This window comes from Canis aureus, chromosome 4 (genome assembly GCF_053574225.1).
Source record: "Canis aureus isolate CA01 chromosome 4, VMU_Caureus_v.1.0, whole genome shotgun sequence".
In the NCBI taxonomy this organism is placed as follows: Eukaryota; Metazoa; Chordata; class Mammalia; order Carnivora; family Canidae; genus Canis; species Canis aureus.
In genome coordinates, this window is record NC_135614.1 from 75,329,168 (window position 1) to 75,353,572 (window position 24,405).

At 40.2% G+C, this 24,405-nt stretch overlaps 1 protein-coding gene and 1 non-coding gene across 20 annotated transcripts in view; both read right to left on the reverse strand.

The window, feature by feature from the left end:
- Positions 1-24,405, reverse strand: part of RAI14 (retinoic acid induced 14) — a 138,295-nt gene that overhangs the window by 10,748 nt on the left and 103,142 nt on the right. For 9 of the 19 annotated variants that reach the window (XM_077896259.1, XM_077896262.1, XM_077896265.1 and 6 more), the window contains 10 exons: positions 23,075-23,163; positions 13,303-13,367; positions 9,673-9,730; positions 8,915-8,985; positions 6,881-6,987; positions 5,954-6,132; positions 5,650-5,678; positions 4,523-4,609; positions 3,556-3,642; positions 1,092-1,146 (listed from right to left, as the gene is read on the reverse strand). In XM_077896259.1, the coding sequence (XP_077752385.1) occupies positions 1,092-1,146; positions 3,556-3,642; positions 4,523-4,609; positions 5,650-5,678; positions 5,954-6,132; positions 6,881-6,987; positions 8,915-8,985; positions 9,673-9,730; positions 13,303-13,367; positions 23,075-23,163 (827 nt within the window). The remainder of the gene's footprint in view (positions 1-1,091; positions 1,147-3,555; positions 3,643-4,522; positions 4,610-5,649; positions 5,679-5,953; positions 6,133-6,880; positions 6,988-8,914; positions 8,986-9,672; positions 9,731-13,302; positions 13,368-23,074; positions 23,164-24,405) is intronic. The other 10 variants (XM_077896268.1, XM_077896271.1, XM_077896273.1 and 7 more) reach the window with 2 other exon arrangements.
- LOC144313171 (U6 spliceosomal RNA) lies at positions 8,379-8,486 on the reverse strand. Its single transcript, XR_013378896.1, has one exon. It is a non-coding gene; the product is annotated as a U6 spliceosomal RNA (small nuclear RNA).

The following is a 24,405-nucleotide window of genomic DNA, read 5'->3' on the forward strand; positions in this document are numbered from 1 at the left end:
AACTTTGCTTCCTCCTTACAGCATTTGATGACCTGATGACCACCCCACCATGAAACAGTCTCCTCTGAATCCCACAATCCTGCTGCTGGCAAGCCATAACTTTTTGACATCCTCCTGATTATCATGCTAAAATAACATCTAAAGCAATGATACTCAAAGTGCTTACTGAGACAAGAACCCTGCTCCAGAATGTTATTCAGCACACTGCTGCCTTCATGCAGTGTTCCTGTGGGAGCAGCGGGGGTGGGGGGAGGGTGGGAGGGGTCTGCTGGACAAAACAGTGTGCCCAGCAATATAGCTGGATGACTTTCTGGTGCAAACGCCTTATTTCATATAGACTGGCAACAGTTTGCAGACCACAATCTGAATAGCACTGATCTACATATTTTAATGTTATTTTATTACTATAGAGCTATAGTGGCTGAGTTGGTTAAGCGACCAACTCTTGGTTTTGGCTCAGGTTGATCTCAGGGTTGTGGGATCGAGCCCCAAGATTCTCTCCCTCTGCCTCTCCTTCTACTTGTGCATGCATGCACTCTCTAAAATAAATAAATAAATCTTTAGAATAAAATAAAATGAATAAAAGAGAATATGTAGGCTACAGTAATTTAAAAGCTGATTTTGTAATACATCAAAAAACAAGAATTTGGCAGCAGGTCTAATAATTGCTGTATTTCTGGAAGAGAGACTGTAAATGGTATTTCAAGATACCTGCAATAATAGGAGACATAGGTGACATGACATTATCTGTGAATTCTCTTGTTGGCAAAGTCACTGGTCTGCTGATATCACTGGGGGGTTATTTGTCTATATTTAAAATTGAGGGAAGTGCTAACATTTAGTTAGGGACAAATGAAAACAGAGATATATTTTTTTCACGCCCATGCTTAGAGACTCCTTAAAATCCAGGTGAAAGCCTCTGGGAGTACAGGAAGTGTCAGCCTGTGTAGTATTGGCAGCTCTGGGGTGGCAGGCATCCCAGGGTTCTCCAACCCCCCTACACTTCCTCCCAGCTTGGCCTTTGCTCTCTTTAAATGGGCATGGACTACAGACCTGTCAAAGGAACACAAACAGGTGCCCCTTCATCTTACCTGTGGTGCTGTCACTTAGTCTATCTTTGTTTTCTTGTATAGAACTGATCTCAGCCTGTAGAAACACAAAAATGACTTCAAAGAATATTCCTGACTATAATAGTCCTTAAAAGCAGCAAGCAAATTTTCCTCCCTGAGTTGACACAGAACAGTTATCCTTCTAGAAAAAGTTAGAAAATCCCCAGGAAAGAAAGTATTTTAAAATAGAAGTGTATAAAAGTGAAAATTATCTACTAACATATAATCTCTAAAACATCAGGTTCCAGAACATATAATCTCAAATGTTTTTCAGAAATTTCATTTAATCAGTATAATACAAATATCTTTTAGTATTATAATAATTTTATATCTATGTCCTAAAAATTGAGATGGCAAATATTACCTTCATAATGAAGTCAAATACAAGTTTCACCTGTCTGGATAATACATTGATTAAAATAAATAGAAGTACTCTTTAGCTTTACTATTTTATAAATTAACTGTTATTAATACATTATTATTAATATTTTTAAGAGAAGTTGTAGTAAATAGACGTGTCAGGGATGTTATAGGTAATTTTACAAGGGAATAAAAGTTTTATGGTCATGGATTGACAATCCCCTGATTTCCTCTGAACCTTTGTCCCTGAATATCTGTCTGCAAATACATTGTAAAAATTCTTGCAACTTCAAAGCCAGACTTTCATTTCAAAACAAAATACAACAAGTTGCCAGAAATTACTGTGTTTCATCCAGATGAGCCATAGACCTGATAAAAAAGATAAGTTTTCAGCAAAGGGACTTTTGTGAAACCCCAAAATGCTAAAAATAAAGTGGCTCATTTTTGGCAAGTGCTTATCTTCACAAAAAGCTGTCTTTTCACTTTATAAAAATAGATGTTTATTTTTATTTTTCAACTATTTTAAGGTACAATAAACAGCATCCATTTAAAGTTGAAGGTGTAAGGAGTTCTGATAGATACATACCCATGGAACCACCACTATAATCAAGACACAGCATGTTTCTATTAACTCTACAAGTTTTCTCATGCTTCAACACAGCCAATCCCTGCCCACCTTATCCCCAGGCAACTGCCACTCTCCTTTCTGCATTATCTAGAATTCCTATAAATGGAGTGTCACGGGTATGAATATGTCGGGCTTCTTTCACTCAGCATGATCTTTAGATTCATCTATGATGCTGCTTGGACAGCTCTGCATCCTTTTTTATGGCTACATAATAAACTGTATGGACATATCTCAATATCCTTATCCATTCACTTGCCAACAGACATTTGGATTGTCTCTAGTTTTGGGATACTCAAATAAAGCTGCTACAAACATTTGTATATACAATTTTTGGAGACATACATTTTAATTTCTCTTGGATAAACATCAATGAGAGGACGGCTAGATCATATGTCAAGTGTATAATGAACTTTTAAAGAAACCCAGTTTTTCAAGTAGTCATGCTTCTTTACATTCCTACCAACAGAGTACAGCAATTCTAGTTTTTCCACGTTATCACCCTAGCCATTCTAAATAGCGTCCCTTTTAATCTTTGTATGGGTGTGTGTGTGTGTGTGTGTGTGTGTGTGTGGTGGGGGGAGTGGTTAAAGAAATGAAAGTCTTTTCACACTATTTCTGAAAATTGTAATTTGTGATATCATTCTTTGGAATGCATTGTGTCTTTTGAGTCATAATCGTATTAGAAGATATTAGGGTACTCACTGTAAGAGCATAACTTTCTTTCCTTTCATAGGTATTCATCTTAAGAATTTATTAATAAAATCGAGTTAAAGTGGTAGAAATGTTGACAGAATCTTTCAGATCCCTGGGCATACAAGTTAAAAGAGAATTTATCTTCAGTAATTCTTAAATGGAGGAAACAAAAAGTATACAATGATACCACTGCAATTTTCATTTTAACAATTAAAAATTTTATTTTCTAAAAAAAAAAAATAATAAAAAAAAAAATAAATAAATAAAAATTTTATTTTCTCTCCAAGCATAATTTCCTAGTGATGGTTAGGTAAACAGATAATAAATTGAAATATACTCCCATTTATTAAAATACTTTCCAACAACAAATCTAAAGAATCAGAATGGATTTTCTAAAATCAATGCATACTAGTTGAAAAAAAAAGTTTAATTAAAATCTACAATTGGTTGTCAGTAAGACATCAGAGAATAATCAACATTTCTTTCTTTTTTGAGTGTTTAGTAAGAAGACTGGCTGTCAGGAAAGTTTTTGTCCCTTTTTGTAAAAGGAAGAGAATTAGTTATTACTTAATGATGTTATTTATTCACTCTACTCTTTTTGTGTGGAGTCCATGCTGGGAGAAATGACTGAAGAGTGCTTCATGATGAAAAGGTTGTGAACCAATCACTGGAAAATCTGTTCTGTTTTGTCCTATGTTGTCCCACTTAAATCACATCTATTATGTATCTTAAGATTCAAAATAAATTGAACACAGAAGGAAATACCTTGAAGGGTGGTTCGGCAAAAAACACAGATTCCTTTCCCGAAAGTGGTGTTGAAGTTATTGATCTTGGGGAAGACACGTCACTCAACTTAAAAGACAAAATGAAAATCACAGATAAAGAGTGCTTCTTCAAAGTCTTTTCTTCTCCAGGGCCAAAGAATTCACCTACTTAATCACTACAAATAAATCTAATGGCAACCTTCCTTAGTCTCAATTCACGGGTATTTTCAACGTAGTGTGGACCCTCAAATACTGACAGTTCGCAGAGTGTAATTAAGTAACTCTGCTCCTATATTCACTAGAAGCAACTCTCAAAACCCATAAAGCTTCTGTGGCATGGTGAGAATATTATCAGTGAATATGCTCATGTAGTTGAGATATTCCTCTCAACTATTTGAGACATTTCACAGACATCCAAGCTTCCTCGTTTAGGCAGTCATCACTATACACTCAGAAATGAAAGCTACTTTTACTATTAGCCAACCTTCAATGTAATTACAGAGGCAAATCTATTTTAGCAGTGTTTTAAGAAACCAACTAAAATTAATTTTCAATTAACTGCTTCACCAGCCACCCGTTCTCCCTGCCTCTACTTGAGCTGTTGACATGAGGTACTAAAAATTGACCTGAGTTTCACTTAAGGAAGAAGTTTCTGTCATAAGACTTTGAGAAATTTTCCTGAGGCTTTGATTTATTTTTATTTTGTTTTTCCTTGAGCCTTTTAAAAAGATACTGTTCAATTCCTCAGCCTTGCAATAAATAAGAATCAATATGATTTCCATACTAATCAGTAAAACCCTTCACACCACTTTCTGTAAATTTAAAACCAGTAAAGAGAATTTGAAAGGTGCATTTAAGGGTCAATTCAAAAACATTTCTATTTGGCCAGACACACAAAATGACAAAATCATGGCTTGTCGTCTTTGTCGTCGTATGATTGTTCACTGCTGGTTGGCTTTTGTCTTTACCTGAGTAGGACTGACAGGAGGTGGTGGAGCTTTGCGTTTTTTTGGAGTTCCACTTCTTTCTGAGCTTAATTTAGAGACTTGATCATGCTGGAAGTTAGCACAGTCCAAAGAATGGAGGTGGGTTAGTTCGGTTAGTAAAGTCTGAACAAACAGCTTCATCAAACAAATGAGAAACACTGCAACAGTTCGTGCATTTCTTACTTTATCAAGATCTGACATCTGCTATCGACATAAAAATAAGTAATATGCATGCTCCAAGTTTTCTTCCAGCAGCCCATGCTTTAATAGCAAGAAAATATAAAACACAAGACAAAACCAGATTAAGTTGGTGTAAGGAACTGGGTAAGTGGAGGATGGGGAGCTGCCTGCCCCAATTTAGAACCCAGGATACATTTCTAGTCTAGCTTCCATCTTAATGCAAAATAGTGGTATATCCACCACCTGTGCTTTACTTCCACTCCTTAAAGAATGTCAGTATGGGGGCAGGAAACATCATCTTGGAAGGTTATAAAAAAGTAACATAGTTTGTACCTAATAAATTCAGTATTGACCATTTCCTATTTATGATAATTTTTCAAGATCCTTGATGTATAACTAAATAAATGCAGTAGCCAACTATACACCTCACCAAAAAAGTAAAGAACATCGATGATGTTTTTAGGAAAAAATTCCAAAATAACATGGCAATCTTCTCAGTTTCTGGAATTTTAATGACAGCTTAGAAAAGTTCCAATTAAAATGAAAGGACAATCTGAACCTCTTATGTTCATTAAATATCTAACACTGCCATGGATACAGGTGTATAATCCGTGAGACACACAAGCATTTAAAATGTTGTTTGTTCACAGAGTTAACCATTTTCACACCAACAGAAAATATTAGTACATTTCAGGAAAAGATGAATATATAAGTAGCAGGTTTTAAAGTTACATGCTTTGGAAACAGGGTAAACCACTAAGAAAATATTTACCACCTTCTAACAATGAATCATTTATTCTAAAGATTTTTCATTCCTTAGTGTTTTCAACATAGTTTTTATTACTTTTCTAGTGGACCACAGAGTAGTTGAATCAGGATATTTTCAAAGTCCCACAAGCTACAATGATAAAAAATTCTCAAATAAATACCTGCTTTGGTTTTGTTGGTGTCTTTAAATCTATAGAGGAAAAAGAGAGTGAAAAAAAAAGAACTGTAAGAACCATGACTCACATCCACTTTGGGTGGGGGATACACACACACACACACACACACACACTCACACACACTCTCACACCCATACATACAACAAACACAATATTTAACACTTCATTTTTCTTCAAGAATATGTTTAAAAGAATAATAAAATAGATCATATTGCGCACATTCCTTTACCCTTTGGGGAAAATGGAGTGGATAAATTTAAAACAACACTGGCTATTTTCTTTCACATACCAGAATCCTGAGAGATTTTTGATAATAGAAGGCTTTGAATTCCTGCATTTTCTGAGAGTTTGGAATAATGTAAGGCATTGTGTCCAAGAGAATCTACAAGGTTTAGGTCTGCACCCTTTTTAATTAAGGCTTCCACGATATTAGAGCTGCTGATCTCACAAGCCAGCATGAGAGCAGTTCTAAAGAAAAAAGGAGACACCAAATTAGTACTAACAAAATGGGAAAACGCTTTCTTGGAAAATTATTTACCTTAGAATACAAGGGAAAGAAGATTAAGTGTACTTAAACATACACACTTAATCTTCTAGGGAATTTGAAATATCGTGCTAGCGAGATGAAATTAGGTATTTTTTTTTAACTTCAGATTATATCGAAACATTAAACCATATTAGGTCAAATAACTTAGACATAATCTTCTAAATATAATCTTCTAAATATGATGGGTTTTAATATGATTGGCACAAATCATGTCCTCCTTTCACCTCAAGCATTTTAAAGTACCTATACATTATAATGACTATTTTTAAGAGCAGCCAATATGTTTACTTTTATTTAATTTTGCATAAAAAGCCATTGGAAATGGCCAGGACACTTTAGTATTCAATAATCTCATCACGGACGCAGTATGTTCCCAGAGGTCTGAGAGAAATTTTTTTAAGTCACAACAGACTCTGGATTATCAAAAGAGGCAGAAGGAGTGCCTAGCTGGCTCAGTCAGTAGAGCACATGACTTTTGATCTCAGGGTCATGAGTTTGAGCCCCATGTTGGGTACAGAGTTTACTTAAAAAAAAAAAAAAAAAAAAAAAGGCAAAAAATGAAAAATTAAGACCACTTTATAACAAATGATCCAAAAGATTACTGTGTTATTTTGAGCCTCCCAGAATGCAGTTATCACTAAAATCCCATGATTTCTATTTCTGTGGTACCTTCCACTTTTGTCCCTGGAATTTACATCTGCTCCATGGTCCAGCAAAAAGCGACAGACCTCACTGTGGCCATTTTGTACTGCCAGCAGCAGTGGTATATTCCCATCCTAGGAGACAAATTCAGATTGATTTTAACTCAGACACCAAATGTCAGAATTGCGAAGGCCCTTGTTCTTTGTATATTCATTCCTGAGCTGTCCTGCCGCCATGACAGTTTGGGTCCCCATAGGGCTGCCATTACATCTCAGCACAGCTCTTCTTATGGAGTTGTACCAACTGTTAGCTTTTACTCAGGAACCTCAGCCTCCTGGGCTACTTGTTCCTTCGGACCATCACTCAGTCTGGTGATGGTGTGTGAGAGAGTATAGAACACCAAGTATGAAAAGGCTCAAGGCAAGCATATCATGTTTATTGAGGGATGACTCTGGAGAAATGAAGGACTTGTTTCCCTAGGGCAGCTTCTTCCAAGTGAACTACATGCATCCTACCATTCATTCCACTCTTCCCTTCTCAGAGAGTGCATGCTTTCGTAACCTTAAAGGTAGCAAAACAAAACATAAATTCAGAGTGTTTGTACCTGACACCTGAAAAGATAAAAGATCAATGGAAAGAATGATTTTGTATGACAACTGGCATTCCTTTAAAAAAAGAAAATGCTGATGAAGCACTATATTATATATCTGAAACTAATGTAACACTGTATGTTAACTACACTGGAATTAAATTTTTTAAAAATAAAAATTTAAAAGGCAAAAAAAAAAAAACAGAAAGAAAATGAGATCTCAACTCACAAATCACATGAGGAAATTAAGAATTTAAACATTGTTTGTAGCAGAAAAACAAAAAATACTAGAAGAATATATAGGTGACTATTTCTACAATCTTAGTGTGAAGAGGTCTTAAATAATGCAAACCAAAAGAGAAGCTTCTGTTCTGCTTTTTCCTTGAACATACCTCACAAATGAGGTTGATAGTAATTTTTAAGGTAGATGGATTCAAATAGACAATGAAAACATAAATTGCAATATAGCCAGTGATTTTAACATGAGGATCTAAAAATATATAATTGGGGCTTGAAGATTGAGTCTCCATTTAAAATAGAATTTCAGGGCAGTCCCGGTGGCTCAGCGGTTTAGGGCCACCTTCAGCCCAGGGCGTGATCCTGGGGACCCGGGATCGAGTCCCACGTCGGGCTCCCTGCGTGCAGCCTGCTTCTCCCTCTGCCTGTGTCTCTGCCTCTCTCTTTCTCTGTGTCTCTCATGAATAAATAAAATAAAATCTTTAAAAAAAAGTAAATAAAAAAATAAAATAAAATAGAATTTCAGACACAGTTCTACAAAGTTATCTCTAGGAAGTTATAATACTTCCTGGTTATAAAGTACTGAGATTCAGGGAATGGGAATTTATCTACAGATTCTATATAACCACTTAGCAATATCCCCATCAGGCATAATGCATGCATGTCAATTCCCATGCTATGGCAGGAAATTTAACCTTGTAACCAGGAGTGACTGGCATGTAAACTTCCTCTCATCCTTGCGCAGGGGCCACAGTAACTTTCTCTGTATCGTTCCAATTTTAGTATATGTGCTGCTGCAGAGAGCACATAAATTTACTCTAGAAATAGCCCAGCAAGGTCAAAATAGGCTAGAAGCAATCTTCAAAGGTGGGAAACCCTACCCACGAGGACCCAAGATGCTATATGTGAAATAACAGCAGTACTAAAACTTCTAGTTAGACTTACTTCTTATTTCTAAAAATCAAGAAATTAAGCCTTATTAATATTTAGGTTGATGGCAGACGATCTTAGAAACAGATACACCAGGAAGTGCATGTGGCAAAATGTTTTACTGATGGTTCAAGGGACCAATGTGGATAATACTGAATCCAATTTGCAGAAGAGGATCCAGGTTGAAAAACACCAGCCTTGCTAAATGCTTAGGTCTCTAAATGTCCTAGTGGCTCTTGGAAGTAGTTCACTGCACTCTAGAAACCAGTGTCCATCTCCACCTCTAGTAGCCGCCGGATACTCACCAAATCCTTGAGGTTTATAGGGCTTTTGTGCTCACAAAGAACCTGAACAGCTTGAAGGCAGCCCTGAGCCGCTGGGGAGAGGAAACACATCACAGCAGGTCACAAAGCTGCTCGCACAAGCAGGGGCATCAAACAGGTCTAGGACAGAAAAGCTCGTGTCCCACCCACTCTGCCTAGGTTATTCTACTTGCACCGAAGAGAAATGGTATCAGGAAAGTTAAGTAAGCTGTGGCCTAAAGCCAGTGGCTACCAGTTGTCCCACGCAAATACTTGGTTTAGCATTTTATAGGACTTAGCTTGTCTGCAACCAGCACTCAGAAATGTATAAATCTCATCGTTCCTGAATTTGGTTTTGTTACTTGGAGCCGTGTGACAGATAACGACAGACAGTAAAACAAAACACTGATAGATAAAATTGGGGTTTCTTTTGATCCCACATCAAAAAAAATCTGTATCACACATTACATGAAATCTACAAATGCTTATAATTATCTCTCAGTTTAAACAAGAACCTTATGTTAATTAAAATATAGTAACCATGACAGTGTTTACTGATTGTTTGGCAGGGCACTGATGAATCCTAGATGCGTTCTTTGATAAAACTCTACATGTTTTGCAAATGGAGGGAAATGGAAATTCTAGGAATGATGACAAGACGACAGCAACAGAAATAAAATGGTAAAGATAATGGCGTGAATGAGGAAAAGGAAAATTTAGTATTTCTTGTGGCAGAAGATAAATAAGAGACTGAAAGTCACCTGCATAATGTAAAGCTGTTTTCCCAGAGCTGTCAACACTTTCGGCTGGGCATTTAGACTAGAAGACAAAAATAAATACACATAATGAAATTCAGTTCTGTTTAGTTCATCCTTTTCCTGCAAGGTTATGATCCGTCTTATTAGGACGTGTATAAATGTGAATAAGCCCTGATGGCTACGCTCCAGGGCCCACAGGCTCTTGCGGGGAGGGGACTCGCTTCCAAGTAATTGTGACCCAGGCAAAAGGTCACCTCTTTGTTGCTTTGGCCACTCTGTCCTCTCTCTCACACTAGCATTCCATCACCAGCAGATCATCCCCACCAGCTAACAAATTCTAGGAGGTCTCATCTTGCTCCCATCTTTCCCCTCATTTGCTGCTCTATTTCTCTAGCCCTCTTCACAAAAGCAACCTCTGTCAAGAACTGCCCACATGCAATCAAAGCTTCCTCGCTTCCCATTCACTTCCAAAGCCAGTGCAGTTGCGTGTTGTCCTCCAGACTCCACAGAGATGGCTCTGGTCAAAGTCACCAACAACCTTCATGTTTCCTGTGACAACAAACATCTGTGTGTTCCTCTTACCACAGTCTATCCCCTTCTCCAAACGTTGCTTCCTCTCAGCTCCCAGAGCGCACACTAGCCTGGTTTTCCCACCCCTGCTCCGGCCACTCCCCCTCCATTAGCCAAACATGACCTTGGGGTTCCCTGGTGCTCTCTTCCTTGGTAATCTCATCCACACTCAGAGCTTGAGATATATACCACCTATGGCTAATGACTCGAATGTGTAGCTTACCAATAATCACCACAATACTGCGTAGTAGCTATCACGCGCCAGGCACCCTTCAAAGAATTGTTTTAAGACTCCTAACAATTATCACTAGATAATATTATCTAGGTAGATACTATTATCACTCCCATCTTCATTTGAGGAAACTGAGACACGGTGAAGTTAATAATTTGCTCATGTCACAGGAAGTGGCAGAGCCAGGATTCAAACCCAGACGTGCTGGGCTAGAGCCTTGGTTCTTATCTGTACACAGCAGACATCATCTCGGATTGCCAGGCTTGATAACCCACTGCCTATTTCACATGCCCACTCGGATGAAAGCACCTCAAACGCAGCCCAGCCTAAACTTCTGGTTTCCTCTCCCTGACACTTCCCTATCTTTGTTAACAGCACCACCACCTAACTAGTCAACGAGCCAGAGACCATCATCTCTGATTTCTTCTCCTCCTCCTCTTCCCCCAGCTACCACCACCTCGTCCTGTCAATTCTGTGTCCTAAATACACCGGCTCTACTCTCTTTCCCATGGGCACCACCTTGGCTGAGCCAGCACCTTCTCACTCGGACAAGCTGTGGCCACCTCCTGGGGGTCTCCACAGCTCTGCTGTTGCCCTGATTCTCTATATGACTAAAGTGATCTTTTAAAACTGTGAGCATCAGTCCTTCCTCAAAAGGCCTCCACAGTTCCACACCGTGTGTAGATGAGTTACAATCCGCCTGTCCTAACACACGGGCTGGCACCCCGTGTCCTTCTTTCTCCTCTCTCATTTAACCCCAGGCTTTCTTTCCTCCCTGACTAGAGCTTTTCCTCCCCGAGGCCCTCTGAATTTGCTCTTTGTCTCCTTGAGATGCTCTCCCTTGGCTCTTTCCATCGTTTTCAGTTTAAATATCACCTCCTCCATGAGGCCTTCCCTAAACCTCTACCCCACATTCCTCTCTCTCAGCACTCTGTCAGTTTTCTTCATGATGTTGTGCAATCTGTAATGTGCATTGGGGATTTGTTTACAAGATGATCAGCTCCATCAGGATAGGGGATGGAGATCACTAGAGTCCCATCACATAGGGCAGGGGATGCCGAGACAGAAGTGGAGAATTGGCCAGAGAGGCCCAGGATCCAAGGAAAACAACCCATTAGTAGGACACCAAAGCTTCTGATTTGAAAAACTATTCAGAAAGAAGAACAGCAAGTCTACAAGTCAGAGGCAAGAACAGGCAACATTAGAGTGAAATGTCTGTCCGCCCTTCAGTGGTAAGAAGAATGGAGATCAAGTTACGACTTACCATGCTTTGGCCTAATTTTAGAATAGCACAAGGAAGTGTTTAAAGGCTTCAAAGATTCCAGAGAAAAACCAATCCATTTGCATAACCAGATATAAAATTACATTAGAGGCTAGAATATCTGGTCCCTGCCCATGAGGATTTCCAGCTTGTCAAGTTCATTCTTCCTGAAAATCAGAGCCAGATGCAAAGTCTGGATAGCCAAGCCAGAATGGGAATGGAGATTTAAAATGTAAATAAGTTAAAAAAAAATTAAGGGACAACCAAAGGTATGGAGGCAGGGCACTTAGGCAAGTCAGTGATTCGTCATTCATCCAGAGTGCCGGGTCACAGAGAAGGCAGGTAAGTTCTATTTTCACTGTTTTCAGAGAGATGCCTCATAATTTAAAAAAATAATAACAACAATAATCACAGACGTTGATCTAGTTTTCTTGAATTTCACTTCAAAGACCTGTTAAGGTTATGCATTCCTGGCATTGGTGGTGGCTTGCATCATGTAATGCAAGACAAGAAGCTGTGTGATCAACAGAGCACGACAAGTGGAAGAATGTGACCACATTTCTGCATTAGACTTGCAAAGCCAAATGAAAGCAAGCTGCCGGGTCCCACACGGTGCTTGTGAAGGCCGAGACGACAGCGCAACAGAACAGACAGTGCTCCGAGCCCAGATCGTACTGCCCTGTGCCTTCCTGAAAACCACCAGCTTGCATTTTGACTGACAAGAGCTGGATGTTACAGTATGGACTGCTATTGGGAGTTCATTAAATATTCATCTTCAAAGATTTACAGATGTCGTGCCCCCTAAGCGATCATTATAAACGGGCAAGGTTAGCAAAGCAGGGAGCTGGCTTAGAATGATGAAGAAGAATAAAACCGAGAACTTAGCCAAAACTAAGAACGAAAAGCTCATTAAAAGTTACACAGGGGGATCCCTGGGTGGCTCAGTGGTTTAGCGCCTGCCTTTGGCCCAGGGTGCAATCCTGGAGTCCCGGGATCGAGTCCCACGTCGGGCTCCCAGCATGGAGCCTGCTTCTCCCTCTGCCTGTGTCTCTGCCTCTCTCTCTCTCTCTATCATGAATAAATAAATAAAATCTTAAAAAATAAATAAATAAAAAATAAAAGTTACATAGGAGGAGATAACAGTTGAAATTTTGTTTCTCACAAAGAGCTACTTTCTACCAAGGACCGAAACAGAGAACACTAGGAAAACGCAGATGCTGCATTGCAAGGATCTCCAATAGCACGGAGAAAGGGTTTTAAGTTGATGATGTGAAGGATACTGGTCTTTCAGAAAAGAAAATAAGGAGCTGAATGAAGGAGAGAGAAAGGCTGGATCCCAGGAAGCCCCTCCAAACTCCCATCAGGAGCCTCTTCTCTACCAGGGTAATTGCTAGGAAAATCATCTTTTCCTTGCTTGTCATTTAAATAATGACGCCTCTTAGGAAACACGGATTCTTGGGATGGTATTTAAAGGTGTGTGTGTGTTGGTTCTTTCACAGATAAAGTTACTTTTAAATTTAAAAAATGACATAATTTTAAGAAGTTAGAACTATAAGTGGTTCCATTTTACCTGAAGGAGCTTCCTGATGCATTCGTGGTGGCTGTTCTTGGCTGCCAGGTGCAAAGCACTGTGTCCTAAATGGATTAAAAAAAAATTTTTTTTTGAAAGAAAGTCCACACATTTTAAATCCCTTTCTTATCTCTGCAACGAGGGCAACTATGAGGAAATAAACTTCTTCAACAAAGACGGAATTGTTACTCTCGAGGGTACGGCCTCAGCCTCTTATCTGTAAAGTTCACTGACAAGAGCATCCTGCCCATGGGATAATATTCAGGGTCTACTTCAGGTGTCGTTCTCTTGGGGTGCCATTAAACTCTGGGCTAGAAGCTTGCGGGCGACTCACCATATGCAGCTCAGCTCTGCTTTCAGCTGTCAGCATGTATGCCAAATGTCCCGCGTCCACATCAGCCACACTGGGCTACAACTACCACAGGCCTAGGAACCCAAGAGAGGCCGCCTGTATGCCAGCCGAGAACATTCTAAACACCCACACACTTAAATCCCTATTTTTGACCTTTTATTTCCCTCTCCTCCAAATGTCTTCCAGTCCCTGCACAGAAATTACTTGGAGTTTTCAAAATCCTTACGTGGAAGAAGGAAAAGACTTGTAAAAACAGTGATACGCTATCAAAGGAGTATTTCTTCACGTTCCCTTCAAAGAACATGACTCCAATATGAAGCACTCTGCTGTCTCAAGGGTCAGCTTTAGGAAATCCTCGTGCCATACCCAACTCTCTCCACTGTCCACTGGGCCTAGGGAATTTCTGTGGAAGAGGGGCTTGGGGCCAGCCTCTGGGCAGAGGGCAGGCTCCTTCCTGAGCCCCTTCACAGCTGCTCTGCCCTGAGCCTGGACTCTTCCTCCAGGATCACCACCTGCCTTACTCTCACCTCAGATGCTGCTGACAGGGTGCTTCTGAATGAGGTCTTCCCTGACCTCTCCTTTTAAAATTCCCATTCCTCTGCCAACCTTTTAATCATGACTCCCTGCTTCATTACTGCTCTTCCTAGCTCTGAGCACTTCTCGCACCCCCTTCCCTCCCCTCTACACACACACACACACACACACACACACACACACACACATTTATGGTGTGCATTATTTTTCTCTCCTCACTAGAATACGAGCTCATGGAGGACAGGAAGTTCTGCTTCGTGCCCTGCTGTGTCTCTAGTTCAGCACTGATGACACATGGTAGGTTCTTAATACACATCCGTTAATTTGAATTGAAAGAGTATGCTCGTCCCAAATGTCTGAGGAGAACGTTGGGGGGAAGAAACCAAAGTTACCACTGCTAGCCAACCCAGCACACATAATAAACTCTCAAATCCTCCATTTCCCAAACTTTTTGGCCAAGATATATCCAATGTAACATCTGTAAACAACCCATACTTTGGGACATGCTTCAAGCATGGTTTCTCTGCCTCAGCGCTATTGATATTTTAAGCTGTGTGTGTTGAGGGGAGGGGGGGGGTTGTCCTATGCATTTTAGGGTGTTAAGCAGTACCTCTGGCCTCCACCCATTATATGTCCATTTGTGACGATCAGAAATGTCTCCAGACATTGCCAGATATCTGTTGGGGGCAAAATCACCCCCAGTGAGAACAACTGGCTTACAGAAAACAATTTCTTTTACATGGTGGTCCAGTCTCCAAATATCATTTCTCCTTTTTGAAATAGTCTTCACTCTGTAACACTGACTGGAAATCTTTTTTTTTTTTTTAAAGATTTTATTTATTTGAGAGAGTGTGTGCATACTAGTGGTGGGGAGGGGTGGAGGGAGAGGGAGAAGCAGACTCCCCGCTGAGCAGGGAGCCCGGAGCATGGTTCCATACCAGCCCCTGGAGATCATGACCTGAGCCAAAGGCAGTTGCTTAACCAACTGAGCCACCCAGGCAACCCCTGACTGGAAATCTTTAATTATTAGAGAATCACACTGCTAGGAAAATACAGATTTAAAAATTAGAGGGTTTTAGGATGCCAGTGAGCTGCACAAAAGCACATGTGAGGTCAGAAGATAAGATTCTTTTCTGAGACCAGCTGTACTGCAAGATTTTAAGGGCATGCCTGAGGAGGGGTTGTTTAGGTGGAGCAGAATGCTGAGAGGCAGGAATCCCTCCAACCCCTCCCAAACAGATGAGGATGAGGAAGGAACTGACACCCTTGGAAGTAGGAAGACAAACATCTTCTCCTCCTCTTCCTCCTTTTACTGCATGAGGCCCCCACCTGCCAGGATGTATACTGCCATCGTAGTAGGAGTTCCGTTACAGCACACATTAAATACTGTGGCTGGCCTGGCCCCCAACCATCTGTACCCGTGTTTCTAAGGACAAACACATTCTGAATTTTAAACAAATGCCTTACAGATGAACTTTTGGAAGCCATCCTGATTGTAAGTAGAAGACTGTTTATGTCATGCATGCAGTGCATTAACTTTTGTCTATGTCATGGACCATCTAAGCTATTCTACATAAAGAGCACCCATTGGAAAAAGACACAATTCTCCAGAGTCAAGATGGTAGGGAGGTTTAAACAACTCAGCGTAAAATAAACAACAAAGCTTCATTTCACTCCAAGTGTTCTAGTCATACCTGGAAGTAAGTGCTGTGCTTCTAAAGAAACACAATTCTTTTATTCCTTGGCCCTGTGCTACGTTTTCCTAAACCGGGAGCACAACGGTATTTTCAATTAAAATAGTCTCAAAGTCCAAATAATACATCATTCCCTGGACATTACACTGAAGCGAGATGTCTCTCACTGCTAAGGTTAAAACAAAATTCTCTTCCCAAATGTAAAATCTGCTGGAGAAAATACATTATATTAATGTCAGAATCCCGGTGTAATGAGACAGTGTATAAGTCTGGCCCCCATTTGCTGCAGATCCATCTGGAATATCAGGAAACAATTTCCCAAAAGTGAATAACATGGCAACCTTAATTCAAGTGCATTCCAGCAGAACTTTGTAAGTAAAAAGACCAGTATTATTTATAGAGCTGTGGGATATTACAGTTAGTATAAAAATCCTATTAATGAAAGGTAGTCTAAAAAAGGATGGCCCAGGGGCACCTGGCTAGCTCAGTCGGTAGAGCGGGCAACTCTTGATCTTGGGGTCATGAGTTTCAAGTCCCACGCTGGATGGAGAGATGACTTAAAAAAAAAAAAAAAGTAAAAAGGATGGCCCAGCCATTCTTGCCTTGGAACACCTTCTCCCCAACTACCTCAGACAATAACCATTTATTCAATTCTTTTAAGATCACTGGAGAAAATGGAGAAGAATTAACTAATAGCAAAATTGTTGATGTACTCTTCAAGTATGTGTGAAAAATGATGAAACTAATGAAGTCAGAAGATACAGATAGGGCTAAGAAATACCAAAGGCCAAAGTCTGAAAATTCACAGTTTTAGATAATACAGAAACATTTAGAAAAATAAAGAGAATATTCAGCTAGGTAAGATTTAAAATATATTCTTAGAGGGATCCCTGGGTGGCTCAGCAGTTTAGAGCTTGCCTTGGCCCAGTGCGTGATCCTGGAATCCTGGGATTGAGTCCCACATCAGGCTCCCTGCATGGAGCCTGCTTCTCCCTCTGCCTGTGTCTCTGCCTCTCTCTCTCTGTGTCTCTCATGAATAAATAAATAAATAAATCTTTAAAAATAAATAAATAAAATATTTTCTTAGAAATCAGTTTCAGAATGCTGATTATATTTAAACAATAAAAGTATAAGTTTGGTTCTTATTTACAATTTTAAATATATTCAAACATCATTATTCTTAGTAATCCTCATCTTGTCATCAAATTTTCATCACTAAAGCACAGGGCTGTTGACTTTGTTATATCCCCAGTATCTGAGGATCTGAGTATGAAAAACGTATTTATAACCACTATTTTTACTATTAGTCATGGAATTACCCCTTAATCTCCCCAGTGTAGATTTGTATAGTGTTCTATACAGAATTAAAAGAGTTTGCATGTGAAGTATTTCACGGCCAGGTTATGCCAATGGTTGTATATGGTCGACCCTCTGACTGGTACGTACACAAGGCAATAGCAGGTAAAGTTTCACAAATCATACAATTGTTGTTTTTCTTTATTCCAAGTGAAAATATGAAATACACTTTATTGGCTATACTTTGCAGTTACAGTTTAAATGACCCATTCTCTAACATGCCTGAGTTTTAAGGTGAATATTACCTTTTGTGTCTTTACATGGTACCAAATTTGAGTGGGATTAGGGGGCATAATGGCATGAAGTCCACCTGGAAATTAAAACAAAAACTAAAAAAAAAAAATTTTTAATTAATTTTAAAAAAATAAAACAAAAACTAAACCAGCCTTTGGAAACCCCACAGAAAAGTAAGGGTTCTCAAGCATCCTGCCTTCTGAGAACTATGCATTCTGATGTCTCCATACCTCACTCAATTCTCACTCTCTTAAGTTTCCCTTCTTCTAGGAGAACAGATGTTTTATTTTGAAGGTTAAGTGTGCAAAGGGATCAGAGAAAATTTAAGATATGGGTATAAGATACAGAGTACACATTATCATCCAATCTCTGTCTCTACCTCATTGTGTAACAAAACCTTAGATATTTTTCAGTGGACAAATTGCTGCCCAGAACTCCCAGCTTCCCATAAAGCCAAGTGTGGCCACAGATAACACCTTGTCCAGTGAGATCTAACTGTGTGTCATTCATGGGCTGTGCTTGCCCTGTCCCTTGCTGCTGTGGGGATGCAGTGTCAGGGAAAGACATCTTGGGCTACTAGGACCACAGCAACACCCCGGATGATAGAGCAACAGGGGTCTGAATCCCTCACGGGGTGGAGACAAGCTGCCATACCAACTGAGACTTTCAACTGAAAGAGAGAAAATTCTATTTGTTTAAGCCACTCTTACTTCCATATCCTGTCACACTGCATCAGATGTACATGCTCACTAAGAAAGGATGTCTGAAAGCTAATGCTTCAGAGAAGCACTGATAACAAACAAGATTCTTTGGTCTTCAATCTCCTGTTCATGCTTCTGTTCAATCCCATCTCATAATCCAGGGTGCTAAATATGCAAGCACCACCTCTCCCCACCCTCAAAAAAACTCTAGGAGTCAACATTACTATTTATCTGGGAAAAGTTTTTTCTAAAGAAACAGAGCGACGCCTGGGTGGCTCAGTGGTTGAGTGTTTGCCTTCGGCTAAGGGCGTCATCCCGGAGTCCCGGAATCGAGTCCCACATCAGGATCCCTGCATGGAGCCTGCTTCTCCCTCTGCCTGTGTCTCTGCCTCTTTGTGTGTCTCTCATGAATAAATAAATAAAATCTCGAAAAAAAAAATAAAGAAACAGACAGAAATGCCAATCCTGACATCACTGAAGAACAAGAGCAAACAAAATAAAAGATGCTAGAAAAATAATGGAGGTCTAGTTCCAAGCTGGTGCAGTGAGCTTAGGAGTTGACTTGCTCACGTGACCACTACATACCTGTGTGGCGGTAACTAGCAAACAAGCAAGTAAGGAATAGGGGGCAACCCCCAAAACCAAAACTGTAAGTCGTAAGTTTCAACCAGTCTTTGGGTTTTCTTTTTCTGAATTGTACAATGAGAGCTGGCTTGGCTATTATAAATCAATCAATCAATCCTTTTCAAAAGCCTCATGTGTAAAAGATAATAAAGGTGATAAGGGTGAAGTAGCAATAATCATGATCATCTAGGAGCCAAACACAGGGAGCCCTCATGGTACCCTGGGCACTGAGGTGCCCATATTGACCATCTCAGTGAAACCTCAAAGGCCAATCACCTAAAATGATGTGATTGCTGTTATATTGGAACCATACTCGAGGCCTTATGCTTCTTTTTTTTTTTTGAGGCCTTATGCTTCTGACAGTGCTTTGCTCACAAGATCGCTTGCAGAGCATCCATAAAAATTCTCTGGTCAGACTTCCAAACATTTAATGTGGAAAGACAATTGTTAAAAAAAAAAAAAAATAGATGCTAAAAACCCTTTGCTTCTTAAAACTCCTTTTTATATCTAGTCACCAGCTTAAAAAGTAGGAAATTATACCAGTTTGACCATCCTATAGTCTTGATGGGTAAAACTAATAAAAAGGGCCAGTGTAGTCTATTTTGAAAGCAAGTTTTTTCCTAGACATGCTACAGGGCAGTATGATTTATGGTAACAGATTTCTGTACCAGTTCTCAGTGGGTGTTTCGATTGAAGATGGCCATTTCTAGGTAATAATGTGGCTATATTTAAGTAGGTTCACTAAAAAGACAATACCTCTAAAAGCTGAGCCATTTAATCCATCCCTGAATCACCATAAAAGGTGTTTGGGACTAATGATAGTCACCGAGGCATGGTGACTAATGGGTTGTGCTGTGTCTTCTTGAGAAAGAAAGATGGGGGTTGGTGATACAGCAACAGGAAGAACACAGACCCGGGCAGTAAGAGCCATCATGTTTACCTTGTTTGCTGTGAACAAAGGTTGAGAAGTGTTATTCTAGATAACAGAACCAACATTTCATTTCCATGCACGCTTTCCTTGAGACTTTTTCCTTCTTTTGTTCCTACATTCTGTCTGTATGCTTTCAAGAAATCACAAGAAGTCAGTGCCTCATTCAGGCAAAAGTAAAACAACAGGCCCGAAGACTGATGCGCCACCCTCACTCCTAACAATGTTAGGGGAGGGGGAAGTGACTGGCAGCTCTGAGACATTTCTACCTTATCGAATGTTTGGACAATGTTCTGGGCCCAAGTGCTGTGGAGTCCACCAATTTCAATCAGGGTTTAAAACAAAACAAAACAAAACAAAAACAGACCGGGCAGTTCCCATTGGCTGGCACAGAGAAGCAGCCAGGATGAGTCTGCAGTGATCCCTCTGTGCTGCTTTTTGGAGCACAGTGTCATCTCAGTCGGCCAGGCAGTGGGTGCTACACTGGGTGCCACAGTGTCATCTCAGTCGGCCAGGCAGTGGGTGCTACACTGGGGTGTACAGGTCTCAAGGTCCCACACTTCATCAGACTCTTAAAAACTGAATTAGGCTCTGATAGGAAATACAGACTACCCAATGTGCTATATGGCACAAAAATCTTAAGAGTTATAAGTGTTGGAAACAATACTGGTGGAATGTTTTTTTTTAAAAAAGCAGCATGTAAAGTTTATTATATAATGTGAATTCAATTATGTAAAAATGTGCCAGGAAAAGTTTGGCAGGAACTAGAGCAAAATAGTAAAACTTTCCTCTTCTTGTTAAGAGTAGAGGCACTGGTAGGGGCACCTGGGTGGCTCAGTTGGTTAAGCACCTGGCTCTTAGTTTCAACTCAGGTCCTGATTTCAGGGTCCTGGGACTGAGTCCCATAGTGGGCTCCACACTCAGTAAGGAAATCTGTTTGAGGATTCTCTCCCTCTCCCTCTGCCCCTCCCTGTGCTTGCACTCTCTCTAAAATAAATAAATAAAATCTTTTTTTTTTTAATATATTTTTTAAATTTTTATTTATTTATGATAGTCACACAGAGAGAGAGAGAGAGAGGCAGAGACACAGGCAGAGGGAGAAGCAGGCTCCATGCACTGGGAGCCTGATGTGGGATTCGATCCCGGGTCTCCAGGATCGCGCCCTGGGCCAAAGGCAGGCGCCAAACTGCTGTGCCACCCAGGGATCCCAAAAAATAAATAAATAAAATCTTTAAAAAAAAAAAAAAAGAGCAGAAGCACTGGTTAACTTCTTTATAGTTTTCTGTATTTCACTCATTTTCTACAATGAGCATGAGGGAAATAGTTTTCCCTACAATAAAAAGAGGGGAAGAAATGTTTGGTTATGATAGAGATAACTGGACTCCTGACTAATCTACTTATTATTTTAAAGATTTGTTTATTTATTTGAGAGTGAGTGAGTGCAGGTGCGACAGTGGGGGGGGGGGGGGTTGTGTACAGAGGGAGGAGGAGAATCTTAAGCAGACTCTGTACTGAGTGTAGAGCCCAATATGGGGCTTGATCTCACAATCCTGAGGTCACAACCTGAGCTGAAACCAAGATCTGTACGCTTAGCTGACTCTACCACCAGCGCACCCCAGACTAATCTATTTCTTAACATTAAAGGCAATGAAATAGAGATGCCTGGGTGGCTCAGCGGCTGAGCATCTGCCTTCGGCTCAGGGTATGATCCTGATCCAAGGATGGAGTCCCGCATTGGGCTCCCTACAGGGAACCTGCTTCTCCCTCTATGTCTCTGACTCTCTTTGACTGTCTCATGAATAAGTAAAATCTTAAAAAAAAAAGCAAAGGCAATGAAATAAATCTGTATTATAGCTCTAATTTATTCACTCTAAACTAATTCCTTTAGCTTAGGATTTCTTAGAAAACTCCATCTACTTAGATGACACACTTCTCATCAGGGGTACTTTAGCCAATCGTCCTGCCCTTGCATATAGGTGGTATGACTTGTAAGGTAATAACAGTAAACTTTAAAAACAAACAAAACAACTAGGTCTTGGATGAGCTTAATCAGTGCAACATAAATTATTTCCCTTAAGGTGGTCACTTCAGGAAACCATTCATTCTTCCACTGGTATTGACATTTCTCAAAGTATTTTTTTTGGAGCTTTCTATGGTGCCGCTCAGGAAAAGCATTCTGTTACTTCAATCATTCCCTATTTTTGACCAAAAATGGTTTTTACCAGTTTGATACCTCACTTACCTGACTTGACTTCAAGTGGCTTTTAGCCTGTCCTAAAAAACAAATCTATTCTCAAAGGATAAAGATCCCCCTAATACTGAGATTAAAAAAAATGCCCACAGACTTTTTGAAAATAACTCTGAAACAAAGTCTTCCTATCATTTTTTGAGTAATAAGAGCATTCTCATAATACCTAACTGACCTGCCCCCCGCCCCCACGATGACTACTCTGAGGTGGCCACAAAGCCTAGATAGTCTATGGAAATAGACTGATTTCATATTCCAGTAAAAACGAACAAAAGCCATTAGAAGGCATAGGTTTTTCAGTACAAAAGAGAAATGAAAAGCCATCAGTAGTTGCTTTGGTCTGGCCAGCAGGAGCAGAGCCCGAGGCTGGAGACCCCAGGGGCTCCTTCCTGTAGAACAATGTTCCTAAGAGATATAACTACACTTTCTTCTCTCTCCATTTGCCTTGTTCATCATTTAGCAACACTGGCTTCACGTTAGAATCACCTGGGGAGCTTTATAAAAAATACCAGGTGGCTGGCAACCTGCAGATAATGGAATCTCAATCTCAGAAGACAGATCGTGGGTATATATGTGTGGGTTGTATGTGTGTATAATGTTCACTCTTTTCCTTCCATTGCCCTCTCTCCCGGTTCCCTCTGCCTCCCTGCCCTCCCCCAGGTTCCCAAGTGACTCAGATGCACTGATGCACAATAAAGGGTAGGAACCATGGGCAGCTGGTCCAGATGAAGATCAAGGCTTCTGTCTATGGAGCACGTCTCAGCTAGCTGACAAAGCAACTCACTGCATTTCATCACTTCATACTATGATTCGTAAAAACAAAAATTAAGCAACATTGCTCGGTCCACACATACAGTCCTAGACAATAACATTTTAAAATGGGCAATAAGAAACATACAGTTTCTAATTGACCACATACAAGGTGAAAACACTGGTAAAGGCACAAGTGATAAAACCATGTCTGAGCCTAGTCATTAGAGGTGATTCTAGGTTCTTCTTTTGGCGTATCTGTAGATGGGAAATTTTCCACAGTGAGTATGTCTCACCTTTGTGATACCTACTCTTGTGTTGACCTCTTGACTTGAGATAAAGACCACATACCGGCAGTATCTTGGGCAGTCACATCCACGCCATGTGTCACCATGACCCTGAGGCATTCCACATGCCCTTTTGTAGCAGCAAGATGAAAGCTGAAAAAGAGGTAAACATAATCGCCTTAAGCTTTATACTCTTTGGAGTTCATCTTTGTACACTTTCTCTCTCCTGAGCTCCACAACCACCCAGTGAGGAGGTAGTAATAGTAGTAACCTCATTTTAAAAATGAGGAAACTGAGGCTCCAAGTGGATCTGATAATTTGCTCATTGACACTTTTTATTAAGTAATGGAGCAGGAGATAGATCTTAGGTTTTCTTTTAAGATTTTATTTATTCCTGAGAGACACAGAGAGAGGCAGAGACATAGACAGAAGGAGAAGCAGGCTTCCTAGGAGAGCCCAATGTGGGACTCAATCCCAGCACCCTGGGATCATGACCTGAGCTAAAGGCAGACACTCAATCACTGAGCCACCCAGGTGCCCCAGATCTTAGGTTTTCCAACCTACAGATCAGGCTTGGAAAAGATTCAACTACATTATTCATCTCTTTAAGAAACAAAGAGAATCCAGGCAGCCCGGGTGGCTCAGCAGTTTTGTGCCCCCTTCAGTCCAGGTGGTGATCCTGGAGACCCGGGATCGGGTCTGTCAGGCTCCCTGCGTGGAGCCTGCTTCTCCCTCTCCCTGTGTCTCTGCCTCTCTCTTTCTGTCTCTCATGAGTAAATAAATAAAATCTTAAAAAAAAAAAAAAAGGAAACAAGAGAATCCAAATTAGATTCAATTCCTAAATAATAAGTAATTTATCAACTTTTTTGTTGTCTAGTGCTTTCACCAAAACCATTATTTTTAAGTAACATACTCTATAAAGAGAAATCTTTATAGATATAAATCAATATTGATTTTTAAAAAGATTTTATTTATTCATGAGAGACACAGAGAGAGACAGACAGAGACACAGGCAGAGGGAGAAGCAGGCTCCACGCAGGGAGCCCAACATGGGACTTGATCCTTGGTCTCCAGGATCACGCCCTGGGCTGAAGGTGGCGCTAAACCGCTGAGCCACCCGGGCTGCCCTCAATATTGATTTTTGATATAAATAAAAAATGGCCATGGTTCTTGGACAACATCAGTGTCAAATCCACTGTTGTGTTGTAGCTAAATAATGGTAGTTGTACACAACTTTTGTTAGTGGCTAGTGTGTGCCAACCGTCCTATTACTCACTTTTACACATTGTCTCTTTTCATTCTCATAGCAGTTCTTTGAGGTGAGTCCAACACTGTGTCCATTAGATGGCAGGTGTCTACTGCACACAGTTAGGTGTAAATAGCATTAAGGAAAGC